At 56.5% G+C, this 21,765-nt stretch overlaps 1 protein-coding gene across 2 annotated transcripts in view; it reads left to right on the plus strand.

Moving 5' to 3' along the window:
- VAV1 (vav guanine nucleotide exchange factor 1) overlaps positions 1-12,544 on the plus strand; it is a 54,728-nt gene extending 42,184 nt beyond the window's left edge. The window contains exons 23-27 of one of the 2 annotated variants that reach the window (XM_070058768.2): positions 2,297-2,413; positions 3,675-3,762; positions 4,528-4,642; positions 7,516-7,667; positions 12,267-12,544. In XM_070058768.2, the coding sequence (XP_069914869.1) occupies positions 2,297-2,413; positions 3,675-3,762; positions 4,528-4,642; positions 7,516-7,667; positions 12,267-12,320 (526 nt within the window). In that variant the 3' untranslated portion in view covers positions 12,321-12,544. The remainder of the gene's footprint in view (positions 1-2,296; positions 2,414-3,674; positions 3,763-4,527; positions 4,643-7,515; positions 7,668-12,266) is intronic. The other variant, XM_070058769.2, reaches the window with a different exon arrangement.
- Positions 12,545-21,765: the final 9,221 nt, after the last annotated feature.

Below are 21,765 nucleotides of genomic sequence, written 5' to 3' on the forward strand. Positions count from 1 at the left end.
GCACAGTGTTGCTACTGCATGGTGTTGTTGCTGCATAGTGTTGTTACTGCACAATGGTGTTGCATGGTGTTGTCACTGCGTGGTGTTACTGTGTGGCAGTGTCGCTGTGTGGTGGTGTTGCTGCACAGTGGTGTCACCTTACAGTAGTGTCACTGCACACTGGTGTCACTGCACAGTGGTGTCCTTGCACAGTGGTGTCGCTGCATGGTGTTGTCACTGCACAGTGTTCTGAGGCTTACATGAGCCTGTGAAGTGCGTAGCCCTGGACCCAGTACCCAGTGAAACTTCATATAGCGTTAGCTGTTGTCATTGTCTTGTCCATTCTAAGATCTGCAGTTTGTTTTCTGCATCTTAACATCTCTGGCGTTGGTGTGTTAGTACCGTATTTTAAAAAAACAAAAACAAAGCCAAAATATCTGCCCTGAGCGGAACAGTGGGATAGTAAATCCTGCAGGGCCATCACCACTGCCTCCGAGGGTGCGTGTCAGCAGGAAGCCAGGGTCAGGAGCAGTAAACCCTAGGCTTTACTCACAAGGCCAAATCCTGCCCTTGCATTCATTTCTTTAAAAATTGAGGTGGGCCGGCGCCGTGGCTCAATAGGTTAATCCTCCGCTTTGTGGCGCCGGCACACCGGGTTCTAGTCCCAGTTGGGGCACTAGATTCTGTCCCGGTTGCCTCTCTTCCAGGCCAGCTCTCTGCTGTGGCCAGGGAGTGCAGTGGAGGATGGCCCAGGTGCTTGGGCCCTGCACCCCATGGGAGACCAGGAGAAGCACCTGGCTCCTGCCTTTGGATCAGCGCAGTGCGCCGGCCTCAGCGCGCCGGCCACGGCGGCCATTGGAGGGTGAACCAACGGCAAAGGAAGACCTTTCTCTCTGTCTCTCTCTCTCTACTGTCCACTCTGCCTGTCAAAAATAAAAAAAAAATAAAATTGAGGTGAAAGAAAACATGAAATTAACCATTTAATCATTAGCAGTAGTTCTTATATTCATATAATGGCGTATGTCATATACTTATATAAAATTAATATTTGTACAGTACAGTTACACTTATATAATGCTATTTCATACATTTCACATCTACATATACCTTATGTATTATATAATTTTTATTATACCTGTATATTTGTCATTTTATATATTTACTTTATAATACATGTTTGCTTTATGTTATATTACGTATAATCAAATCTGTAGGTTTTCATTTATGTCCTATTACTCATCATATAGTATAGACATCCATTTATATTATGTTATATATAGTTACACATTACATGTCATGACCAGTTATTTATGTTGTACATTAACATTTACATTAATGTGTCTTATGTCATAGGTCACGTGCTCATGTTTGTGCCTCAAGTTTGCATCAATGTCGCACACACCTCCATTTACATACACATCCGTACATGTACTCAACTCACTGGGCTATAGCACGCTCACAGCAGTGTGTGCCTGTCACCCTGTCTTGTTTCTTTTTTTTTTTTTTAAAGATTTATTTATTTATTTGAAAGAGTTACAGAGAGGCAGTGGCAGAGAGAGAGAGAGAGAGAGAGAGAAATAAAGAAAGAAAGAAAGAAAGAAAGAAAGAAGAAAGAAAGAAAGAAAGAGGTCTTCCATCTGCTGGTTCACTCCTCAGATGGCCACACTGGCCGGAGCAGTGCTGATCCAAAGCCAGGAGCTTTATCCAGGTCTCCCACGTGGGTGCAGGAGCCCAAGCACTTGGGTCATCTTCTGCTGCTTTCCCAGGATATAGCAGAGAGCTGGATCGGAAGTGGAGCAGCCGGGACTGAAACTGGTGTTCCAGTGTAGGGTGCTGGTGTCGCAAGCTGCAGTTTAACTTGCTCTACCCTAATGCTGCATTTATGTTGATTTAGAAGAATACTGCTTTAAGACACTATGCTGTTTGTTTTATTTGTTTTGGTGCCTGGGTTTTTGGCCCCCGTTTAAATTTTGTGCAGAAGCTAGTGCGTCGCCCTCCTTCCCCTAGCTCCATCCCGGTGACCACAGAGCTGGGCATATAGTAGGCACTCAGTAAAACGCCCATTGATATTGTGGCCAAACTCCAGAGACCCATTGAGCCCCAGAAGGCTGAGCTGCCCCCGCAGCTCCTGCGTCAAAGTGTGGGTGTGACTTGGAGAACCTGGCAGTCACCGCCTGGCTCTGGGCTCCGCTTGCCACCTGCCTGGGGCCTGTGTCAGTGTCAGGACCAGGCCGGCGGGACACAGCACCTCCATGTGGCCATGAAGGGTCCTGGGTGTGGGAGCCGTGCCGCCTCTCACCTTGGTGTCTCTTTGCAGGTATGCCGGCCCCATGGAGCGTGCTGGGGCAGAGAACATCCTCACCAACCGCTCGGACGGGACGTTCCTGGTGCGCCAGAGGGTGAAGGACTCGGCAGAGTTTGCCATCAGCATTAAGTAACTCCTCCCCCAAGCCCTGTCCCCCGTGGGCACCTGGGGAGAAGGGCATGCCGGGTGCAGAGTTCCCGCTCCCCTGGGGGGCTCTGCCTGTCCTCTCTCTCTCCTCTTTCCTTTCTTAAATGTTCATTTGTTTATTTTGGATGTCAGAGAGTTACCGAGAGAGAGAGAGAGAGAGAGAGAGAGAGAGAGCGAGCGCTTCCATCCGCTGGGTCACTCCCAGCCAGCACTGGGCCAGGTGGAAGCCAGGGGCTTCACCCAGGTCTCTTGCGTGGGTGCAGGGGCCCAGTGAGGAGCCATCACCGCTGCCTCCCAGGGTGCTCGCCAGCAGGGAGCTGGAACCGGGAGCAGAGCCGAGACGTGGCCCCGGGCACTCCACCGTGGGGTGTGGGTGTGGCCAAGCTCTGCTCTCACAGTTTTGTCATTTCGGGGCGGCTTCGCCTGTGGGAATTTCGTGGTGTCCCAGTCTCCCGAGAGCTTTTGCACCTGTTTCTGTTGGGATCTCCGATATGTTAATTGTAACGTCTAGGTGAATTTCCCAAGGGTAATTTCTTAGCGTTCAGCCTGCAGAAGCCACTGAAGGTCGGTCTCCAGGCTGACCCGAGGGTGCGGCCAAGGCAACGTGCTTTTTGCCCCCACTCCGGCTTTTTTTTTTTTTTAAGATTTATTTATTTATTTGAGAGCCAGAGTTACTGAGAGAGGGGGAAAGGGAGGGAGAGAGAGAGAAAGTGAGAGAGAGAGCTTTTCCATCCTCTGATTCACTCCCCAAATGGCCACAACAGCCAGAGTTGTGCCAATCTGAAGCTGGGAACCAGGAGCTTCTTCTGGCTCTCCCACGTGGGTGCAGGGGCCTAAGGACTTGGGCCATCACTGCTGCTTTCCCAGGCCATAGCAGAGAGCTGGATGGGAAGCGGAGCAGCTGGGACTTGAACCAGTGCTCACATGGGAAGCTGGCACCGCCAGCCCCTGTTGGCAGCAGTGGGTCTCTCCTCCTGTGTTCTCTGTCCTGGGTGCTCTGTGCTGGGGTGCGGGAAGCCCCACCTGTCCCTATGGTCCCTGTAATCACCTTGTTTACAAGATCTTGTTCTCAGCGACTCTTGAGGGGAGGATGTGAAGGCGCCAGGGGCGTGGTCCTGTGGTCAGCTGTAGGCTTTGACCCCAGCGGACGCCATGACCCCTGCCTCCGTGGCTGAGGGGTGGCTTGGGGTGGAGGACTGGACTGGTCCCCAAGCTGAGCCCCTCTCTCTCTGTGTGATTCCAGGTGCAGCGTCGAGGTCAAGCACATTAAGATCATGACGGCAGAAGGGCTGTACCGCATCACGGAGAAGAAGGCTTTCCGAGGGCTCACGGTAGGGCCCTCTGCCCCCTGGCTCAGCCCCCAGGCCCGGTGGGACCCTCCCTGCAGCTTAAGTCTTCCTGGAGCAGCACAGAATAACAGGACGATGCTCATTTTAAACACATTTTTGTTTAAAAGACATAGAATTGCCAACTTTATTTTAAAGCTGAGAGAGAGAGAGAGAGAGAGAGAGAGAGAGAGAGAGAGACACTTCCATATACTGGTTCACTCCCTAAATGCCTGCAAGAGGTGAGGTGCGCTTGGGGTCAGGAAGAAGCCAGGGGTCTGGAGCTCCCTGGGTCTCCTCTGTGACAGGTGGCAGGGAGCCCACTACCCAGGCCTTGACCTGTGCATTGGCAGGGAGCTGGGGTCAGCAGCAGAACTGAGACTCGAACCCAGGGACTGAGTGAGGGGGTGCAGGCGCCTTAGCCGCTGTGCCAGGCGGCTGCCCTGCGGGGCCTTGTTCTGTTGGACTTCCGCGCTTAGCTCCTTTGAATCTTCTGAGTGACCACTTTGCAGAGAACCGAGTCCTTCTGAGTGGTTTTGCACTGATTACTGCCCTGTAATTTTGACTGTGTTTTGGACATTTTAAGCCTGTGGGTCGAAGGCACAGGAGTCCTGACTGCACGGGAAGAGAGTGAGCTCCCCATCGTAGGGAGCATTCAAGGAGTCACTTGCCAGGGAGGCCAGTAGGGGGCCTACTGCAAGGACGGTGTTGGGCTTCTCCCCTGCCGGCTCGGCCTCTGTGACAGCGTCTGTTGTGCCGTCTCCCTCCCAGGAGCTGGTGGAGTTTTACCAGAAGAACTCCCTAAAGGATTGTTTCAAGTCGCTGGACACCACCTTACAGTTTCCCTTCAAGGAGCCCGAGAGGAGGGCCATCAGCAAGCCACCAGGTAGGTGGTCCCAGCTGTGGTGTGCGGCTCCAGCCCTTCCCTCCTGGTGGGGGGAGACCCTGGGGTGCCACGGGCTTCTCTTAAAGTGGGTGTGTGGGGTCCTCACTGCAGAGCCAAAAGTGCTTCCCACTGTGCCTGTCCCAGCACCTCTGAGAGGGGTACTGAGTACAGGGTGCTGTGTGCTGGGTGTGGTGTCACAGGTAGGTGTAGTGAGTACAGGGTGCTGTGTGCTAAGTGATGGTGTACAGGTAGCTGTGGTTAGTACAGGGTGCTGTGTGCTGAGTGTGGTGTCACAGGTAGGTGTAGTGAGTACAGGGTGCTGTGTGCTGGGTGTGGTGTCACAGGTAGGTGTAGTGAGTACAGGGTACTGTGTGCTGAGTGGTGGCATCACAGGTAGGTGTAGTGAGTACAGGGTGCTGTGTGCTGAGTGTAGTGTCACAGGTAGGTGTAGTGAGTACAGGGTACTGTGTGCTGAGTGTGGTGTCACAGGTAGGTGTAGTGAGTACAGGGTGCTGTGTGCTGAGTGATGGTGTCACAGGTAGGTGTAGTGAGTACTCAGGGTGCTGTGTGCTGGGTGTAGTGTCACAGGTAGGTGTAGTGAGTACAGGGTGCTGTGTGCTGGGTGTAGTGTCACAGGTAGGTGTAGTGAGTACAGGGTGCTGTGTGCTGGGTGTGGTGTCACAGGTAGGTGTAGTGAGTACAGGGTACTGTGTGCTGGGTGTGGTGTCACAGGTAGGTGTAGTGAGTACAGGGTGCTGTGTGCTGAGTGTGGTGTCACAGGTAGGTGTAGTGAGTACAGGGTGCTGTGTGCTGAGTGATGGTGTACAGGTAGGTGTAGTGAGTACACAGGGTACTGTGTGCTGAGTGGTGGCATCACAGGTAGGTGTAGTGAGTACAGGGTGCTGTGTGCTGAGTGTGGTGTCACAGGTAGGTGTAGTTAGTACAGGGTGCGGTGTACTGGGTGAATGTGTCACAGGTAGGTGTAGTGAGTACAGGGTGCTGTGTGCTGAGTGGTGGCATCACAGGTAGGTGTAGTGAGTACACAGGGTGCTGTGTGCTGAGTGTGGTGTCACAGGTAGGTGTAGTTAGTACAGGGTGCTGTGTGCTGAGTGTGGTGTCACAGGTAGGTGTAGTGAGTACAGGGTGCTGTGTGCTGAGTGTGGTGTCACAGGTAGGTGTAGTTAGTACAGGGTGCGGTGTACTGGGTGAATGTGTCACAGGTATGTGTAGTGAGTACTCAGGGTGCTGTGTGCTGAGTGATGGTGTCACAGGTAGGTGTAGTTAGTACAGGGTGTGGTGTACTGGGTGATGGTGTCACAGGTAGGTGCAGTGATGCAGAGGGTACTGTGTGCTGTATGATGGTTCACAGGTAGGTGTAGTGAGTACAGGGTGCTGTGTACTGGGTGAATGTGTCACAGGTATGTGTAGTGAGTACTCAGGGTGCTGTGTGCTGGGTGATGGTGTACAGGTCGGTTAGTCTCGCTTGTTGACCTAGCGTATTCTGTTGTGCTGGGTTGCCGGGATGTGTCCTGCAGCAGGGGGAGTAGTGTCTGGGCTGTTCCCTGGGGACGGTGAGGATCCAGGAAACAGGGGACTTGTCTGCAGAGAGAAGTGCTTATTCTGGATCCACATCCAGGAGTAGTCAGCAGATCACCCCTTCCACCATAGGGAGGAGCTTTAGTGTGCTCCTTTCTATTTTATTTTATTTTAATGATTTATTTACTTAGTTGAAGGGAGAGAGCAAGAGTGAGAGAGAGAGCGAGCAAGCGAGAGACAGACTATGAAACTTCCATTCACCTGTTCACTCCCCAAATGGCCGCAACTGCCAGGGCTGGGCCAGGCCAAAACCAGGAGCCAGGAGCCTCATCTGGGTCTCCTACAGGGGTGAGGAGCCCAAGCATTTAGGCCATCTTCTTTTGTTTTCCCTCGGCCATTAGCGGGGAGCTGGACCAGAACTGGAACAGCCAGGATGTGAGCTGGTGCCCAGATGGGATGCTGGCGTCACAGGTGGTGGGGCTCAGGCTGGTCATAGGTAGGGGCCAGGAGCTCCATGTCAGTCTCCCGTGTGGGTGGCAGGGACCCAACTACCTGGGCCATCCCCACACGAGCAGAAAGCTGGAGTGGAACCCAAGCCCTCGCCCAGGCCTCGCCCAGTGTGGGTTGTGGGCATTCAGTTGGCATCCTAACTGCCCAGCCAAATGCCTGTCCCAATCCTGCCCCAATCCTGCCCCGATCCTGCCCCGTTCCTGCTCCTCTCCTGAGAGAGAGAGTTAGTTTCCATCCTCTAGTTCACTCCACAAATGGCTGTAGTGGGCCAGGGCCTAGACAAGCTGAAGCCAGGAGCCAGGAGCTTCCTCAGGGTCTCTGTCGTGGGTGCAGGGGCCCAAATACCTGGGCTGTCTTCCACCACTTTCCCAAGTGCACTAGCAAGGAGCTGGATCAGAAGTGGGGCAGCCAGGACTTGAGCCAGTGCCATGTGCCACTGCCGCTGCAGATGATGGCTTAACTGTGTTGCGGTACTGGCCCCAAGTGTTGGATTCTTAGAAAGATACCAACGCAATGTTTGGACGCTACTCCCTGGCCCTCATTAAGATCATTAACACTGACAGCCTAGGATGATTCCCCCCGGTTTTCTTCTTGTTCCTTTTTCTCTAAACGTGTACAAACCACTACAAAGGTAAAAGTGGTCTTATTGTCTGAGTTTGGGTGATGCCTGGACTGGAAGGATGGTGGTGGGATGTGCTTCGGTGCCGCCAGCCTCGAGGACACCTGGTACCTGGCGGCAAGGAGCCGTGAGCGAGCTGGCACAGAGCACCCCCCTCTGAGGGCACTCAGCACCTAGCCCTTCCCTCACTTCCCCTCTCTCCCCACAGCAGGAAGCACCAAGTACTTCGGCACGGCCAAAGCCCGTTACGACTTCTGTGCCCGGGACCGATCGGAGCTGTCCCTCAAGGAAGGCGACATCGTCAAGATCCTCAACAAGAAAGGCCAGCAAGGCTGGTGGCGAGGAGAGATCTATGGCCGGGTGAGCCGGAGGGTGGGCTGCCGGGCAGGGCATGGGAGGTGGCCTGGCCGCGCTGGAGTTGTCGGAAGGAGGTGGCGTGCTGCTTACTTGGTAGGAAGGGAAGAAGCGGCCCCGAGATTTTGTTCATGAATGCACTCCACCTTTACTTATTGAGGACCTACTGTGTGGGGGGCATTCTGGTGGATGCTAATGAGATTCTGGTGGATGCTAATGAGGCAGAGCCGTGAACGTGGCAGGATCGTTGTCCCCACGGCACTCGTAATCTAGCGAGGAGAACACTTCTCTAAGCAACATGCCACAGCTCTGAGTGCGGCAGCTGGGGTGGGGAGTCCCCGGGTGGGGAGAAGCCCAGAGGAAGCTCAGGACCCACCCCAGGTGCATCCGGATGAATCCAAGAGGTCAGAGTGAGAGCCGAGGGACAGGTAACGTTAGCCGAGTACAGAGGTCACAGATGGGGAGAGGGAGCATGTGTTCCAGCAGCAGAACTAGCAGTAAAAGGCCGTGGGGTGACAGCGATCGGCATGTTGGGGCACACAGCGGCAGAGACGCGTGTCTGTGTTGTTCATGGCAGTGCATGCCACACAGCAGGTGCTCAATAGATACTGCAATATCACCAGTGCATGGAACACAGTAGGTGCTCAATAGATACTGCAGTGTCAGCCGTGCAGGGCACACAGTAGGTGCTCAGTGGACGCTGCAGTGTCAGCCGTGCAGGCACACAGTAGGTGCTCAGTGGATGCTGCAGTGTCAGTGCAGGCACACAGTAGGTGCTCAGTGGACGCTGTGGTGTCAGCCATGCAGGCACACAGTAGGTGCTCAGTGGATGCTGCAGTGTCAGCCGTGCAGGCACACAGTAGGTGCTCAGTGGACGCTGCAGTGTCAGCAGTGCAGGCACACAGTAGGTGCTCAGTGGATGCTGCAGTGTCAGCCGTGCAGGCACACAGTAGGTGCTCAGTGGACGCTGTGGTGTCAGCAGTGCAGGCACACAGTAGGTGCTCAGTGGACGCTGTGGTGTCAGCAGTGCAGGCACACAGTAGGTGCTCAGTGGATGCTGCAGTGTCAGTGCAGGGCACACAGTAGGTGCTCAGTGGACGCTGCAGTGTCCGCCGTGCAGGGCACACAGTAGGTGCTCAGTGGATGCTGCAGTGTCAGTGCAGGCACACAGTAGGTGCTCAGTGGATGCTGCAGTGTCAGCAGTGCAGGCACACAGTAGGTGCTCAGTGGATGCTGCAGTGTCAGCAGTGCAGGCACACAGTAGGTGCTCAGTGGACGCTGCAGTGTCAGCTGTGCAGGGCACACAGTAGGTGCTCAGTGGACGCTGCAGTGTCAGTGCAGGCACACAGTAGGTGCTCAGTGGATGCTGCAGCATCAGCTGTGCACAGCACACAGTAGGTGCTCAGTGGACGCTGTGGTGTCAGCAGTGCAGGCACACAGTAGGTGCTCAGTGGACGCTGTGGTGTCAGCAGTGCAGGCACACAGTAGGTGCTCAGTGGATGCTGCAGTGTCAGTGCAGGGCACACAGTAGGTGCTCAGTGGACGCTGCAGTGTCCGCCGTGCAGGGCACACAGTAGGTGCTCAGTGGATGCTGCAGTGTCAGCAGTGCAGGCACACAGTAGGTGCTCAGTGGATGCTGCAGTGTCAGCAGTGCAGGCACACAGTAGGTGCTCAGTGGACGCTGCAGTGTCAGCTGTGCAGGGCACACAGTAGGTGCTCAGTGGATGCTGCAGTGTCAGCAGTGCAGGCACACAGTAGGTGCTCAGTGGACGCTGCAGTGTCAGCTGTGCAGGGCACACAGTAGGTGCTCAGTGGACGCTGCAGTGTCAGTGCAGGCACACAGTAGGTGCTCAGTGGATGCTGCGGCGTCAGCTGTGCACAGCACACAGTAGGTGCTCAGTGGAAGCTGCAGTGTCAGCAGTGCACAGCACACAGTAGGTGCTCAGTGGACGCTGCAGTGTCCGCCGTGCAGGCACACAGTAGGTGCTCAGTGGACGCTGCGGTGTCAGTGCAGGCACACAGCAGGTGCTCAACAGACACTGCAATATCACCAGTGCATGGAACATAGTAGGTGCTCAGTGGACGCTGCAGTGTCAGTGCAGGGCACACAGTAGGTGCTCAGTGGACGCTGCAGTGTCCGCCGTGCAGGCACACAGTAGGTGCTCAGTGGACGCTGCAGTGTCAGTGCAGGCACACAGTAGGTGCTCAGTGGATGCTGCAGTGTCAGCCGTGCAGGCACACAGTAGGTGCTCAGTGGATGCTGCAGTGTCAGCCGTGCAGGCACACAGTAGGTGCTCAGTGGACGCTGCGGTGTCAGTGCAGGCACACAGTAGGTGCTCAGTGGACACTGCAGTGTCAGCCGTGCAGGCACACAGTAGGTGCTCAGTGGATGCTGCAGTGTCAGCCGTGCAGGCACACAGCAGGTGCTCAGTGGACGCTGCGGTGTCAGTGCAGGCACACAGTAGGTGCTCAGTGGACACTGCAGTGTCAGCCGTGCAGGCACACAGTAGGTGCTCAGTGGATGCTGCAGTGTCAGCCGTGCAGGCACACAGTAGGTGCTCAGTGGACACTGCAGTGTCAGCCGTGCAGGCACACAGCAGGTGCTCAGTGGACGCTGTGGTGTCAGTGCAGGCACACAGCAGGTGCTCAGTGGACGCTGCAGTGTCAGCCTGCAGGCACACAGTAGGTGCTCAGTGGATGCTGCAGTGTCAGCCGTGCAGGCACACAGTAGGTGTTCAGTGGACGCCGCGGTGTCAGCCGTGCAGGGCACACAGCAGGTGCTCAGTGGACGCTGCGGTGTCAGCCGTGCAGGCACACAGCAGGTGCTCAGTGGACGCTGCAGTGTCAGCCGTGCAGGCACACAGCAGGTGCTCAGTGGACGCTGCAGTGTCAGCCGTGCAGGGCACACAGCAGGTGCTCAGTGGACGCTGCAGTGTCAGCCGTGCAGGCACACAGCAGGTGCTCAGTGGACGCTGCGGTGTCAGTGCAGGCACACAGTAGGTGCTCAGTGGACACTGCAGTGTCAGCCGTGCAGGCACACAGTAGGTGCTCAGTGGATGCTGCAGTGTCAGCCGTGCAGGCACACAGTAGGTGCTCAGTGGACACTGCAGTGTCAGCCGTGCAGGCACACAGCAGGTGCTCAGTGGACGCTGCGGTGTCAGTGCAGGCACACAGTAGGTGCTCAGTGGACGCTGCAGTGTCAGCCTGCAGGCACACAGTAGGTGCTCAGTGGATGCTGCAGTGTCAGCCGTGCAGGCACACAGTAGGTGCTCAGTGGACGCTGCGGTGTCAGCCATGCAGGGCACACAGCAGGTGCTCAGTGGACGCTGCGGTGTCAGCCGTGCAGGCACACAGCAGGTGCTCAGTGGACGCTGCGGTGTCAGCCGTGCAGGCACACAGCAGGTGCTCAGTGGACGCTGCAGTGTCAGCCGTGCAGGGCACACAGCAGGTGCTCAGTGGACGCTGCAGTGTCAGCCGTGCAGGCACACAGCAGGTGCTCAGTGGACGCTGCAGTGTCAGCCGTGCAGGCACACAGCAGGTGCTCAGTGGACGCCGCAGTGTCAGCCGTGCAGGCACACAGTAGGTGCTCAGTGGACGCTGCAGTGTCAGCCGTGCAGGCACACAGCAGGTGCTCAGTGGACGCCGCGGTGTCAGCCGTGCAGGCACACAGCAGGTGCTCAGTGGACGCTGCAGTGTCAGCCGTGCAGGCACACAGCAGGTGCTCAGTGGACGCTGCAGTGTCAGCCGTGCAGGCACACAGCAGGTGCTCAGTGGACGCTGCATGCGGCAGAGGCAGGGCTGAGACTGAGCGTGAGCCGGTGCCCGTGTGATCTGTCAGAGCGGATTGGCCGTCAGGGCTCCACATCAGCTCTTTCTGCCAGGACTCACCTGTGGTCCATGAAGGCAGAGAATCCTCCATTTTGTCCTCTGATGACTTCCCACCTCCTAGTTGTTTCTGAGACCTGGTGGAGGAAGGCAAGAGCACTGGTTAGAGCACTGCTCTCTGGGGAGGGTGTGTGAGAAATGGTCTGGCTAAGTGCCTGGGGAGCAGTGCCCAGAAGAGTCGAGTCTGGGGGAGCAGTGCCCGGGGGAGCCATGCCCAGGGGAGTAGTGCCCAGGAGAGTGCTGTCTGGGGGAGCAGTGTCTGGGGGAGCAGTGTCTGGGGGAGTAGAGTCTGGGGGAGTAGAGTCTGGGGAGTGGTGTCTGGGGGAGCGGTGCCCCGGGGAGCAGTGCCATTCATCAGCCCACCATCTGTCCAGTATCAATGTCCATGCATCCAGAAATGTTAGCTAAGTATCCCCTGTGTGCTAAGATTTGGTCTATGTTCTTGGGATTCAGCGGTGAATAAGACAGAATTCTCCACCCGTGTAGACTGACAATGGGATGGCAGGAAGGGAAAGAGACAGGAAGCCTGTAAACAGATCAATACATACCGAGGCACACGGAGACAAGTGCTCTGAAGAGAAGTGAAGTGGGAGGAGGCTAACAGGAGTGTGGGGGTGCAGCAGGTGCACAGCCCGTGGGCTGCGAGGGAGCCTGCCTGGGTGTGGAAGCGCCAGGCGGTCCTGTGGAAGCTGCCCTGATGGAATGCTCATGTCTTTACAGATCGGCTGGTTTCCTTCCAACTACGTGGAGGAGGATTACTCTGAGTACTGCTGAGCCTGGGGCGCTGGCAGAGGACCGAGGAACCACAGGCTCAGAGCCCAGGATGAGCGGGCCGCGGGGCCAGCGACTGTGGCCGTCCCGGTGGGCCGAGAGGCCGAGCTGGCAGGGGTCCCAGCGTGATGGCCTGCCGGGGTTAATTTATAACACACCGATTCCCCTTGGGGCCCCTCAAGGAAGGGGGACTCAAGGTAACTGCTTTTAATAAAATGATGGATGGATGGACTGGTGTCGTTCAGGAGGAGCTGGGAGGGGAGAGACGGGGCGGGGGGGAGGTAGCTGACACCAGCAAAGGCTCACTCAGCAGTCCACACCTGCCAAGTGGCCACCGCTCTCCAGTGCCACACTGTGGCTTGGCGGTGGAGCCGGGGTTTCCAAGCAGCGCAAGTGTCCTACTCACGGGTGGAGGGGAGCAGGTGTACACTCATGCTGTTTCTGTCTCAGAGGTTAGTCGCTGCTTGGAGGCCTCCTCCCCTAGTTATTCTGTGTGGTGAAACCTCTTATATCTGTGACACCATCCACCCCTCCACCCACCCACCCATCTACCCACTCATCCACCCATCCACCTGCCCATCCACCCACACACCCACCCATCCACCCACTCATCCACCCACCCCTCCACCCACCCACCCATCTACCCGCTCATCCACCCATCCACCTGCCCATCCATCCACCCACACACCCATCCACCCACCCACCCACCCATCCACCCCTCCACCCACCCACCCCTCCACCCATCCACCCATCCATCCATCCACCCGTCCACCTGCCCATCCATCCACCCATCCACCTGCCCATCCATCCACCCATCCACCCCTCCACTCCTCCACCCACCCACCCCTCCACCCATCCACCCGTCCACCTGCCCATCCATCCACCCATCCACCCATCTACCCACCCACCCCTCCACCCACCCACTCATCCACCCACCCACCCACCATCTACCCACCTACCCATCCATCCACCCACCCATCCACCCATCCACCCACCCACCCATTTACCCACCCACTCATCCATCTGTTCATATATTCACCCACTTATCCATCATCTGCCCACCTACCTAACAATCAATCCACCCATCCACCCGTCCATCCATCCACCTACATATGCATTCACCTATCCACCCATCTTGTACTCATGTGTCCCTAAGTGTATCTCTGTCTCTCTCTGTGTCTCTGTCTCCATCATCTCCATCATCTCCAACCTCTCCATCATCTCCAACCTCTCCATCATCTCCATCCCATCCCCATCATCTCCCTCATCTCCATCATCTCCATCATCTCCATCATCTCCATCTCCATCCCCATCTCCATCTCCATCACCTCCATCTCCATCATCTCCATCTCCATCATCTCCAACCTCTCCATCATCTCCATCCCATCCCCATCTCCATCATCTCCATCATCTCCATCTCCATCATCTCCATCCCATCCCCATCTCCATCATCTCCATCATCTCCATCTCCATCATCTCCATCTCCATCATCTCCATCCCATCCCCATCTCCATCATCTCCATCATCTCCATCATCTCCATCATCTCCATCCCATCCCCATCATCTCCATCATCTCCATCTCCATCATCTCCATCATCTCCATCTCCATCATCTCCATCCCATCCCCATCTCCATCATCTCCATCATCTCCATTCCCATCCCCATCATCTCCATCATCTCCATCATCTCCATCTCCAACCTCTCCATCATCTCTAACCTCTCCATCTCCATCATCTCCATCTCCATCATCTCCATCATCTCCATCATCTCCATCTCCATCATCTCCATCTCCATCATCTCCAACCTCTCCATCATCTCCATCCCATCCCCATCTCCATCATCTCCATCTCCATCATCTCCATCTCCATCATCTCCAACCTCTCCATCATCTCCATCCCATCCCCATCTCCATCATCTCCATCTCCATCATCTCCATCTCCATCACCTCCATCTCCATCACCTCCATCATCTCCATCTCCATCACCTCCATCATCTCCATCTCCATCACCTCCATCATCTCCATCTCCATCATCTCCATCTCCATCATCTCCATCATCTCCATCATCTCCATCATCTCCATCATCCCCATCTCCATCATCTCCATCTCCATCATCTCCATCATCTCCATCATCTCCATCATCTCCATCATCTCCATCATCTCCATCACCTCCATCTCCATCTCCATCACCTCCATCTCCATCACCTCCATCTCCATCACCTCCATCATCTCCATCATCTCCATCTCCCTCACCTCCATCTCCATCACCTCCATCATCTCCATCTCCATCATCTCCATCTCCATCACCTCCATCATCTCCATCATCCCCATCTCCATCATCTCCATCTCCATCTCCAGTCTCCACGTAGGTTCCTTAGCTCCTGTGTAAATTCCAAGGCTTTGGGGAGACAGAAGGTCCTGGGGGTTATCTCCTGTCGCAGTGCCACTTGTGAGGAGTTGGTCCCACTTACCTCTTGGTTCCCTGCCGTCTTCTGTGTCTGTCCCTTCACACGCTGAGAGGCGCGACAGCACAGCCTGGTCTGCCTGGCGCCTTCCCTGCACTTGTCCTAGTGCAGTCATCGGGCACAATCCTTTTCACTCTCTGACGTGTTCTGGTTCCCTCCATGCCCGAGATGGACCCCAAGATAAGGATTTAGGGGTGCAGCCACTTGGCAGGTGGTCCCAGGAACGAGCTGAAAGGAAGTGGGGGAGGAAGATGAGGAAGACTGGCAGCACTGAAGAGTGGGTGCCCTCACCCCTGCTGGGAGTCAGCTAGAACAGGAGCTGCAGGGGAGGGGGCTGGGGTGTGAGTGGGTGCCCTCACCCCTGCTGGGAGTCAGCTAGAACATGGAGCTGAGGGGAGGGGGCTGGGGTGTGAGTGGGTGCCCTCACCCCTGCTGAGAGTCAGTGTAGAACATGGAGCAGGGGAAGGGGCTGGGTGTGAGTGGTGCCCTCACCCCTGCTGGGAGTCAGCTAGAACAGGAGCTGCAGGGGAGGGGGCTGGGGTGTGAGTGGGTGCCCTCACCCCTGCTGGGAGTCAGTGTAGAACATGCAGCTGAGGGGAGGGGGCTGGGGTGTGAGTGGGTGCCCTCACCCCTGCTGGGAGTCAGCTAGAACATGGAGCAGGGGAAGGGGCTGGGTGTGAGTGGGTGCCCTCACCCCTGCTGAGAGTCAGTGTAGAACAGGAGCTGCAGGGAGGGGGCTGGGGTGTGAGTGGGTGCCCTCACCCTTGCTGGGAGTCAGTGTAGAACATGGAGCAGGGGAGGGGGCTGGGGTGTGAGTGGGTGCCCTCACCCCTGCTGGAAGTCAGCTAGAACAGGAGCTGCAGGGGAGGGGGCTGGGATGTGAGCATGCCCTCACCCCTGCTGGGAGTCAGCTAGAACAGGAGCTGCAGGGAGGGGGCTGGGGTGTGAGTGGGTGCCCTCACCCCTGCTGGGAGTCAGCTAGAACAGGAGCTGCAGGGAGGGGGCTGGGGTGTGAGTGGGTGCCCTCACCCCTGCTGGGAGTCAGTGTAGAACATGCAGCTGAGGGGAGGGGGCTGGGGTGTGAGTGGGTGCCCTCACCCCTGCTGGGAGTCACTAGAACATGGGGCTGCAGGGGAGGGGGCTGGGGTGTGAGTGGGTGCCCTCACCCCTGCTGGGAGTCAGCTAGAACAGCAGCTGCAGGGGAGGGGGCTGGGATGTGAGCATGCCCTCACCCCTGCTGGGAGTCAGCTAGAACAGGAGCTGCAGGGGAGGGGACTGGGATGTGAGCATGCCCTCACCCCTGCTGGGAGTCAGCTAGAACAGGAGCTGCAGGGAGGGGGCTGGGGTGTGAGCATGCCCTCACCCCTGCTGGGAGTCAGCTAGAACAGGAGCTGCAGGGAGGGGGCTGGGGTGTGAGTGGGTGCCCTCACCCCTGCTGGGAGTCAGTGTAGAACAGGAGCTGCAGGGAGGGGGCTGGGGTGTGAGTGGGTGCCCTCACACCTGCTGGGAGTCACTAGAACATGGAGCTGAGGGGAGGGGGCTGGGGTGTGAGTGGGTGCCCTCACCCCTGCTGGGAGTCACTAGAACATGGAGCTGAGGGGAGGGGGCTGGGGTGTGAGTGGGTGCCCTCACCCCTGCTGGGAGTCACTAGAACATGGAGCTGAGGGGAGGGGGCTGGGGTGTGAGTGGGTGCCCTCACCCCTGCTGAGAGTCACTAGAACATGGAGCAGGGGAAGGGGCTGGGTGTGAGTGGGTGCCCTCACCCCTGCTGGGAGTCAGCTAGAACAGGAGCTGCAGGGAGGGGACTGGGGTGTGAGTGGGTGCCCTCACCCCTGCTGAGAATCACTAGAACATGGAGCAGGGGAGGGGGCTGGGGTACGTGTTCACTGCCTCTCGCCGGCGTTGCTTGAGGGATGCTCACGTGTGGGCGGAGCACGCCCTGGTGGACTGAGAGTCCCAGGGGTTTGGGAAGCCGCTGGTCTGTGTGGGTGGCTGCGTGCTGGGCTGGTGGTGAGGCTGTGCCATCCCGCTGCCTGCTGCGTCCCCTTTCATACAGGGAAGCTGCACGCACGCCGTTTGCAGTGTGGGGAGCTCTGTGGACAGCAGGCTCTGAACCTCTGGCTCACTCTCCAAACGCCCGGCGCCAGGAGCTCCGTCCGGGACTCCCCCGTGGGTGGCAGGAACCCAAGTCCTTGAGCCGTCACCTGCTGCATCCCAGGGTGGGTGTTAGCAGGGAGCTGGAGCTGGGAGGCTAAACCAGGTGCTGTTGTGGGGACGCCAGGGCCCAGCCGGCCTTGCAGCCGCTGGGCTAAACGCCCACTGGTCCTCCTGTGCCTGATCACCTGGAGGCTGTCTGGGCTGGGGGGAGACGGCAGGGCACAGGCGTCCTCGTCTGGAGTCTGGCTCCACCCGGAGTGCCCCTCCGCACCTGCGGGAAGCTGACGCAGGCCTCGAGTATCCTTTCCCATTTATTATTTATGGCCAGACCTCATCTTTATGTAACAGACTCTGCTTTTTAAGTTGTGGTGAAATACACCCGGCAGCTACCATTCTGAGCGATTTTGCAGGCAGCGGCTCGGCAGGGGTCAAGCAGAGCCACAGAGCTGTGCAATCGCCACCTCCGGCCATCTCCAGAACTTTTTCATCTTGCAAAACCGAAGCCTTCTTCCCCAATTACGTGCTGGCTCCCCTCCCCCTCTTCCTAGATCTTTTTACGCTCACAAGCCAAGACTTGGAATCTTGAAATAGGCCTCTGAGGCCGGGGAGCAGGGAGGCTGGGGGATGGGCGGAGGGAGCGTCAGGGCCGGGGCCGACTTGGGCTGTGAGCCATCACCACTGACCTGGGGAGCAGGCTGGGTGCCTCCGGATCGATCGTGCCCTTCCTGCTTCTCCCGCGCTGGGCACCCCGTCCCTGACCGTCTAATAGGGGCTCACGCGTGGTCATGTGAGCAGGAGAGTGTGGGGGTGGGGGACCGGGCTCCAGCACGATGCTGGGCTCTTGGGTCATGTCTGTCTGCAGGATCAGGCGTGGAGGTTTGGGAGTCACTTTACCTCTTTGAACCAGAGAAAGAGAAAATTGTCTAAGGGAGTAAAATCAGCATGTGTCAAGTGCAAAACCACTGTCTTTGTACAGGCAGAGAGAGGGAGGGAGAGGGAGGGGGAGGGGGAAGGGATGGGAGAGCGAGGGGGGAGGAAGGAGAGAGGGAGGGAGAGGGGGAGGGGGACAGAGAGGGAGATGGAGAGGGAGGGGGGAGGGAGAGGGAGAAGGAGAGGGAGGGGATGGGAGAGTGAGGGGGGAGGAGGGAGAGAGGGAGGGAGAGGGGGAGGAGGACAGAGAGGGAAAGGGGGAGGGGGAGGGAGAGATGGATGGAGGAGAAGGGGAGGGAGAGGGAGAGAAAGACAGGGAGGGAGGGGGAGGGAGAGAGGGAGTCTCCCACCTGCTGCTTCACTCCCCAGATGCCTGCAGCCTGGCTGGTGCAGTCAGAGCTCCATCCGGGGCTCCCACATGGATCCCAGTGCCTCCCAGGGTCAGCGTGTTGGCAGGGAGCTGGGATTGAGAGGGGACCTGGGATGCAAACCCAGGCTCTCTGGTGTGGGGTGCAGGCACCCCAGGCAGCGTCATAACCACTGGAGAGCAAAGCTGCCCTCTTCACCCTGTCTGCCGGCCGGCGGGGACCTTGTCGCGTCCTGGTTCTCCTCTCAACTGCGAGTAAATTAGTGCCCACTCGCACCTGTCTGCACCTGCCCAGGTGCAGGCTGTGGGCCCCGACGTCTGGTGGGACGGGTTCTCTGTGTCTGAGGAGCCATGGAGCTGGGAGGGGGATGTGGAGGAGGGCACCGGGGCCACCAGGGATCAAGGACCACGCTGAGGGCTTCCGGCTGGCCCCGCCTCTTCCCCACGCGTCAGGCCACCTGGCCGTCTAGCCCTTGTCTCCCCTGGATCTGGGGCTGGCCTGGTACTGCAGATGCTGGGACCCATTAAGCTTTGCTGCAGTCGTGGGAGCACCTTCTTCCCAGGCCGGCTGCGGCTGTGCTGTGTCCGGGCTACTTCCGGAAGCAGCAGCATGGCCCGAGACGCGCTAGGCTCAGGATACGGCAGGCTCGCGGCAGGATGGAGCCCTCCGGCCGCCCCAGCGCGTCGACTCCTCTCGGTGGCATTGGCCAAAGCCAAGCTAAGAGTTAACACAACGGGGATGGGTGCTTTGTTTTCACATGGGAAGGGGCAGTGAGTCGTTGCATCAATGGAAGAATCTTCCAGAAAGTCACTGATATCACTCATGCGCTGGCTTGTTGGCTTGTGCTGGTGACCGGGAGTAACCGGTGGGTGTTGGGTGCCCCAGTCAAGCCACTTGGGGCGCTTGCATCTCACACTGGGGCACCCCCACTTCTGACCCAGCCCCCTGGGAAGGCAGCAGTGATGGCCCGAGTGCTGGGGTCCCTGCACCCACGTGGGAGACCCGGATGAAGCTTTGGGCTCCGGGCTCCTGGCTCCTGGCTCCAGCCTGGCCCAGCCCTGGCTGTTGTGGGCATGGAGGGAGGGAACCAGCAGGTGGAAGATCTCTGTGTCTTTCAAATACAATTAAAACAAATAAAAAATTAAAAAAATATGGAGCAGCCCCCAAAGGTTCGAACAGGGAGATGCAACAATAGAGGCTCCCAGATGTAAAGTGTGCGTTTCCCCCCTCCCCCCCGCACACGGACACAAGCGGGGAAAATACCTGGGCAAGTGCAACAGGCGAGCACCACACACAGCTGTGGAGACAGATACGAGGGTACTGTCCCCATAGCAACAGCCCTCATCACTCCCCTCCCTAGGAAAGCTCTGGAAGCTGAAAATCAGATCGCCTACACCCAGATACAGTGGCACCCTCGTACAACGGACACACCCGTACACAGACACGTGTCGACTCAGCCAGACACATACATGCATGCAACACTGCTGGGTGCCGTGGTGAGTGTGGGCTCCCTGACAGCGTGCACCCTGGTGGCCGCGGCGACGGCTCAAGTACTCGAGACTTTGCCACCCACGTGGGAGACCTGGAGGGAGCTCTTGGCTCCCGGCTTCTGCCTGGCCCAGCCCTGGCTGTTGCGGCATCTGGGGAGTGAACCCATGGATGCAAGCCGTCTCCATCTGCGTGTCATTGTCTGTCTGCTTTTCAAATAAATCAATACCCAGATAAAACCCACTAGCGAATGCGTGTGAAATAGATGAGGCTCCAAACGCTGGCAGGCAGACGTCCATCGGTCAGACACAGATGTGGGAAAGCATCAGAGAGTCAGGGACAGGCCTGCTGCTGACGGCCCCAAATTAAAGCCAGGCCCGCCCCCTGCTGGACGGTAGTGGCATAACATCCTCGGATTCTGGGAAGGATTGGGGAGCGGGGAAATGACTGTGGCTCTATGTATACGTGTGTGTATGAATGTATGTACGTGTATACACGTGCATGTATATGCATGTGAACGTGCGTGTGTGTATATGTGTACATGAATGTACATGTATGTGTATAAATGTGCAAGCACATGCATCTGTACATGTGTATGTGTGTGCAGGTGTATGTATGTGTGCATGTGTGTATATGTGTACATGCATGTACATGTATGTGTATAAATGTGTAAGCAATGCATCTGTACATGTGTATGTGTGTGCAGGTGTATGTATGTGTGCGTGCATGTGTGTATATGTATACATGCATGTACATGTATGTGTATAAATGTGTAAGCACATGCATCTGTACATGTGTATGTGTGTGCAGGTATATGTATGTGTGTATGTGTGTATATGTATACATGCATGTACATGTATGTGCATAAATGTGTAAGCACATGCATCTGTACATGTGTATGTGTGTGCAGGTATATGTATGTGTGCATGTGTGTATATGTGTACATTCATGTACATGTATGTGTATAAATGTGTGAGCACATGCATCTGTACATGTGTATGTGTGTGCATGTGTATGTATGTGTGTGTACACGTGTGTATGTGTGTACATGCATGTACATGTATGTGTATAAATGTGCAAGCACATGCATCTGTACATGTGTATGTGTGTGCAGGTATATGTATGTGTGTATGTGCGTATGTGTACATGCATGTACATGTATGTGTATAAATGTGTAAGCACATGCATCTGTACATGTGTATGTGTGTGCAGGTGTATGTATGTGCGTATGCATGCATGTGTGCATATGCGTACATTTGCATGTAGGTGTGTGTATAAGTGTGTATGCATATTTATGTGTGCATGTATATACATGTTCTCATGCATGTATGCACGTGCACACATTTGCACATCAGGTGTATGTATCACACACATGCACATGTATGTGTATATGCATGTGTATAAATGTGTATATATGTGCACACGCACGTGTGTATGTATGTTCATGTGTGTATGCGTATGCACGTGTGTATGTATGTTCATGTGTACAACGTGCTGCATATGTATGTGTGTGTGTGTACACACACCTGCTTGTACATGGCCTATCTTTGAGCCCTGATTTGGCCAGCAGCTCCCGTGACTTCCGGCATCCCGGCAGATGAGCACCATCGCGCTGCCCCACGAAATGTAGACTCACCCTACCAGCAAACAGAGGCCAGGATTCTCCCAGGGTTCCCACCCGTCGTCCTGTGACCAAGACAGGGGACGAGGGAGGAGCCGGGGGCTGGAGGAGGCTTGGGGACTGAGCATTTTCCTGGGGGTGGGGGGTTGGACCTGCCTTGTGAGGAGACACACACGCTCTTCTTGTCGAGAAAGCCGAGAGATCCGTGGGCGGGGCTCTACCCAGAGCCCCTTCCCGCGGCCTAAAGCTTCCTCTGCTGCTTTCTAAGGGTCTCAGCTGGAGCGGGTGAATGAGTACCCTCTGCGCATGCGACGCAGGAATTTTAGCTGAAGGAATGACTACGTAATTGTGGAATTCCAGCCACGGAGCAGACTTTCCTGGACAGCCTGTCACTCTGGCCGGGACTGTCCAGTTGAGTGCG

This window comes from Oryctolagus cuniculus, chromosome 16 (assembly GCF_051225735.1).
Source record: "Oryctolagus cuniculus isolate XC-2025 breed Fujian yellow rabbit chromosome 16, ASM5122573v1, whole genome shotgun sequence".
Taxonomy (NCBI): Eukaryota; Metazoa; Chordata; class Mammalia; order Lagomorpha; family Leporidae; genus Oryctolagus; species Oryctolagus cuniculus.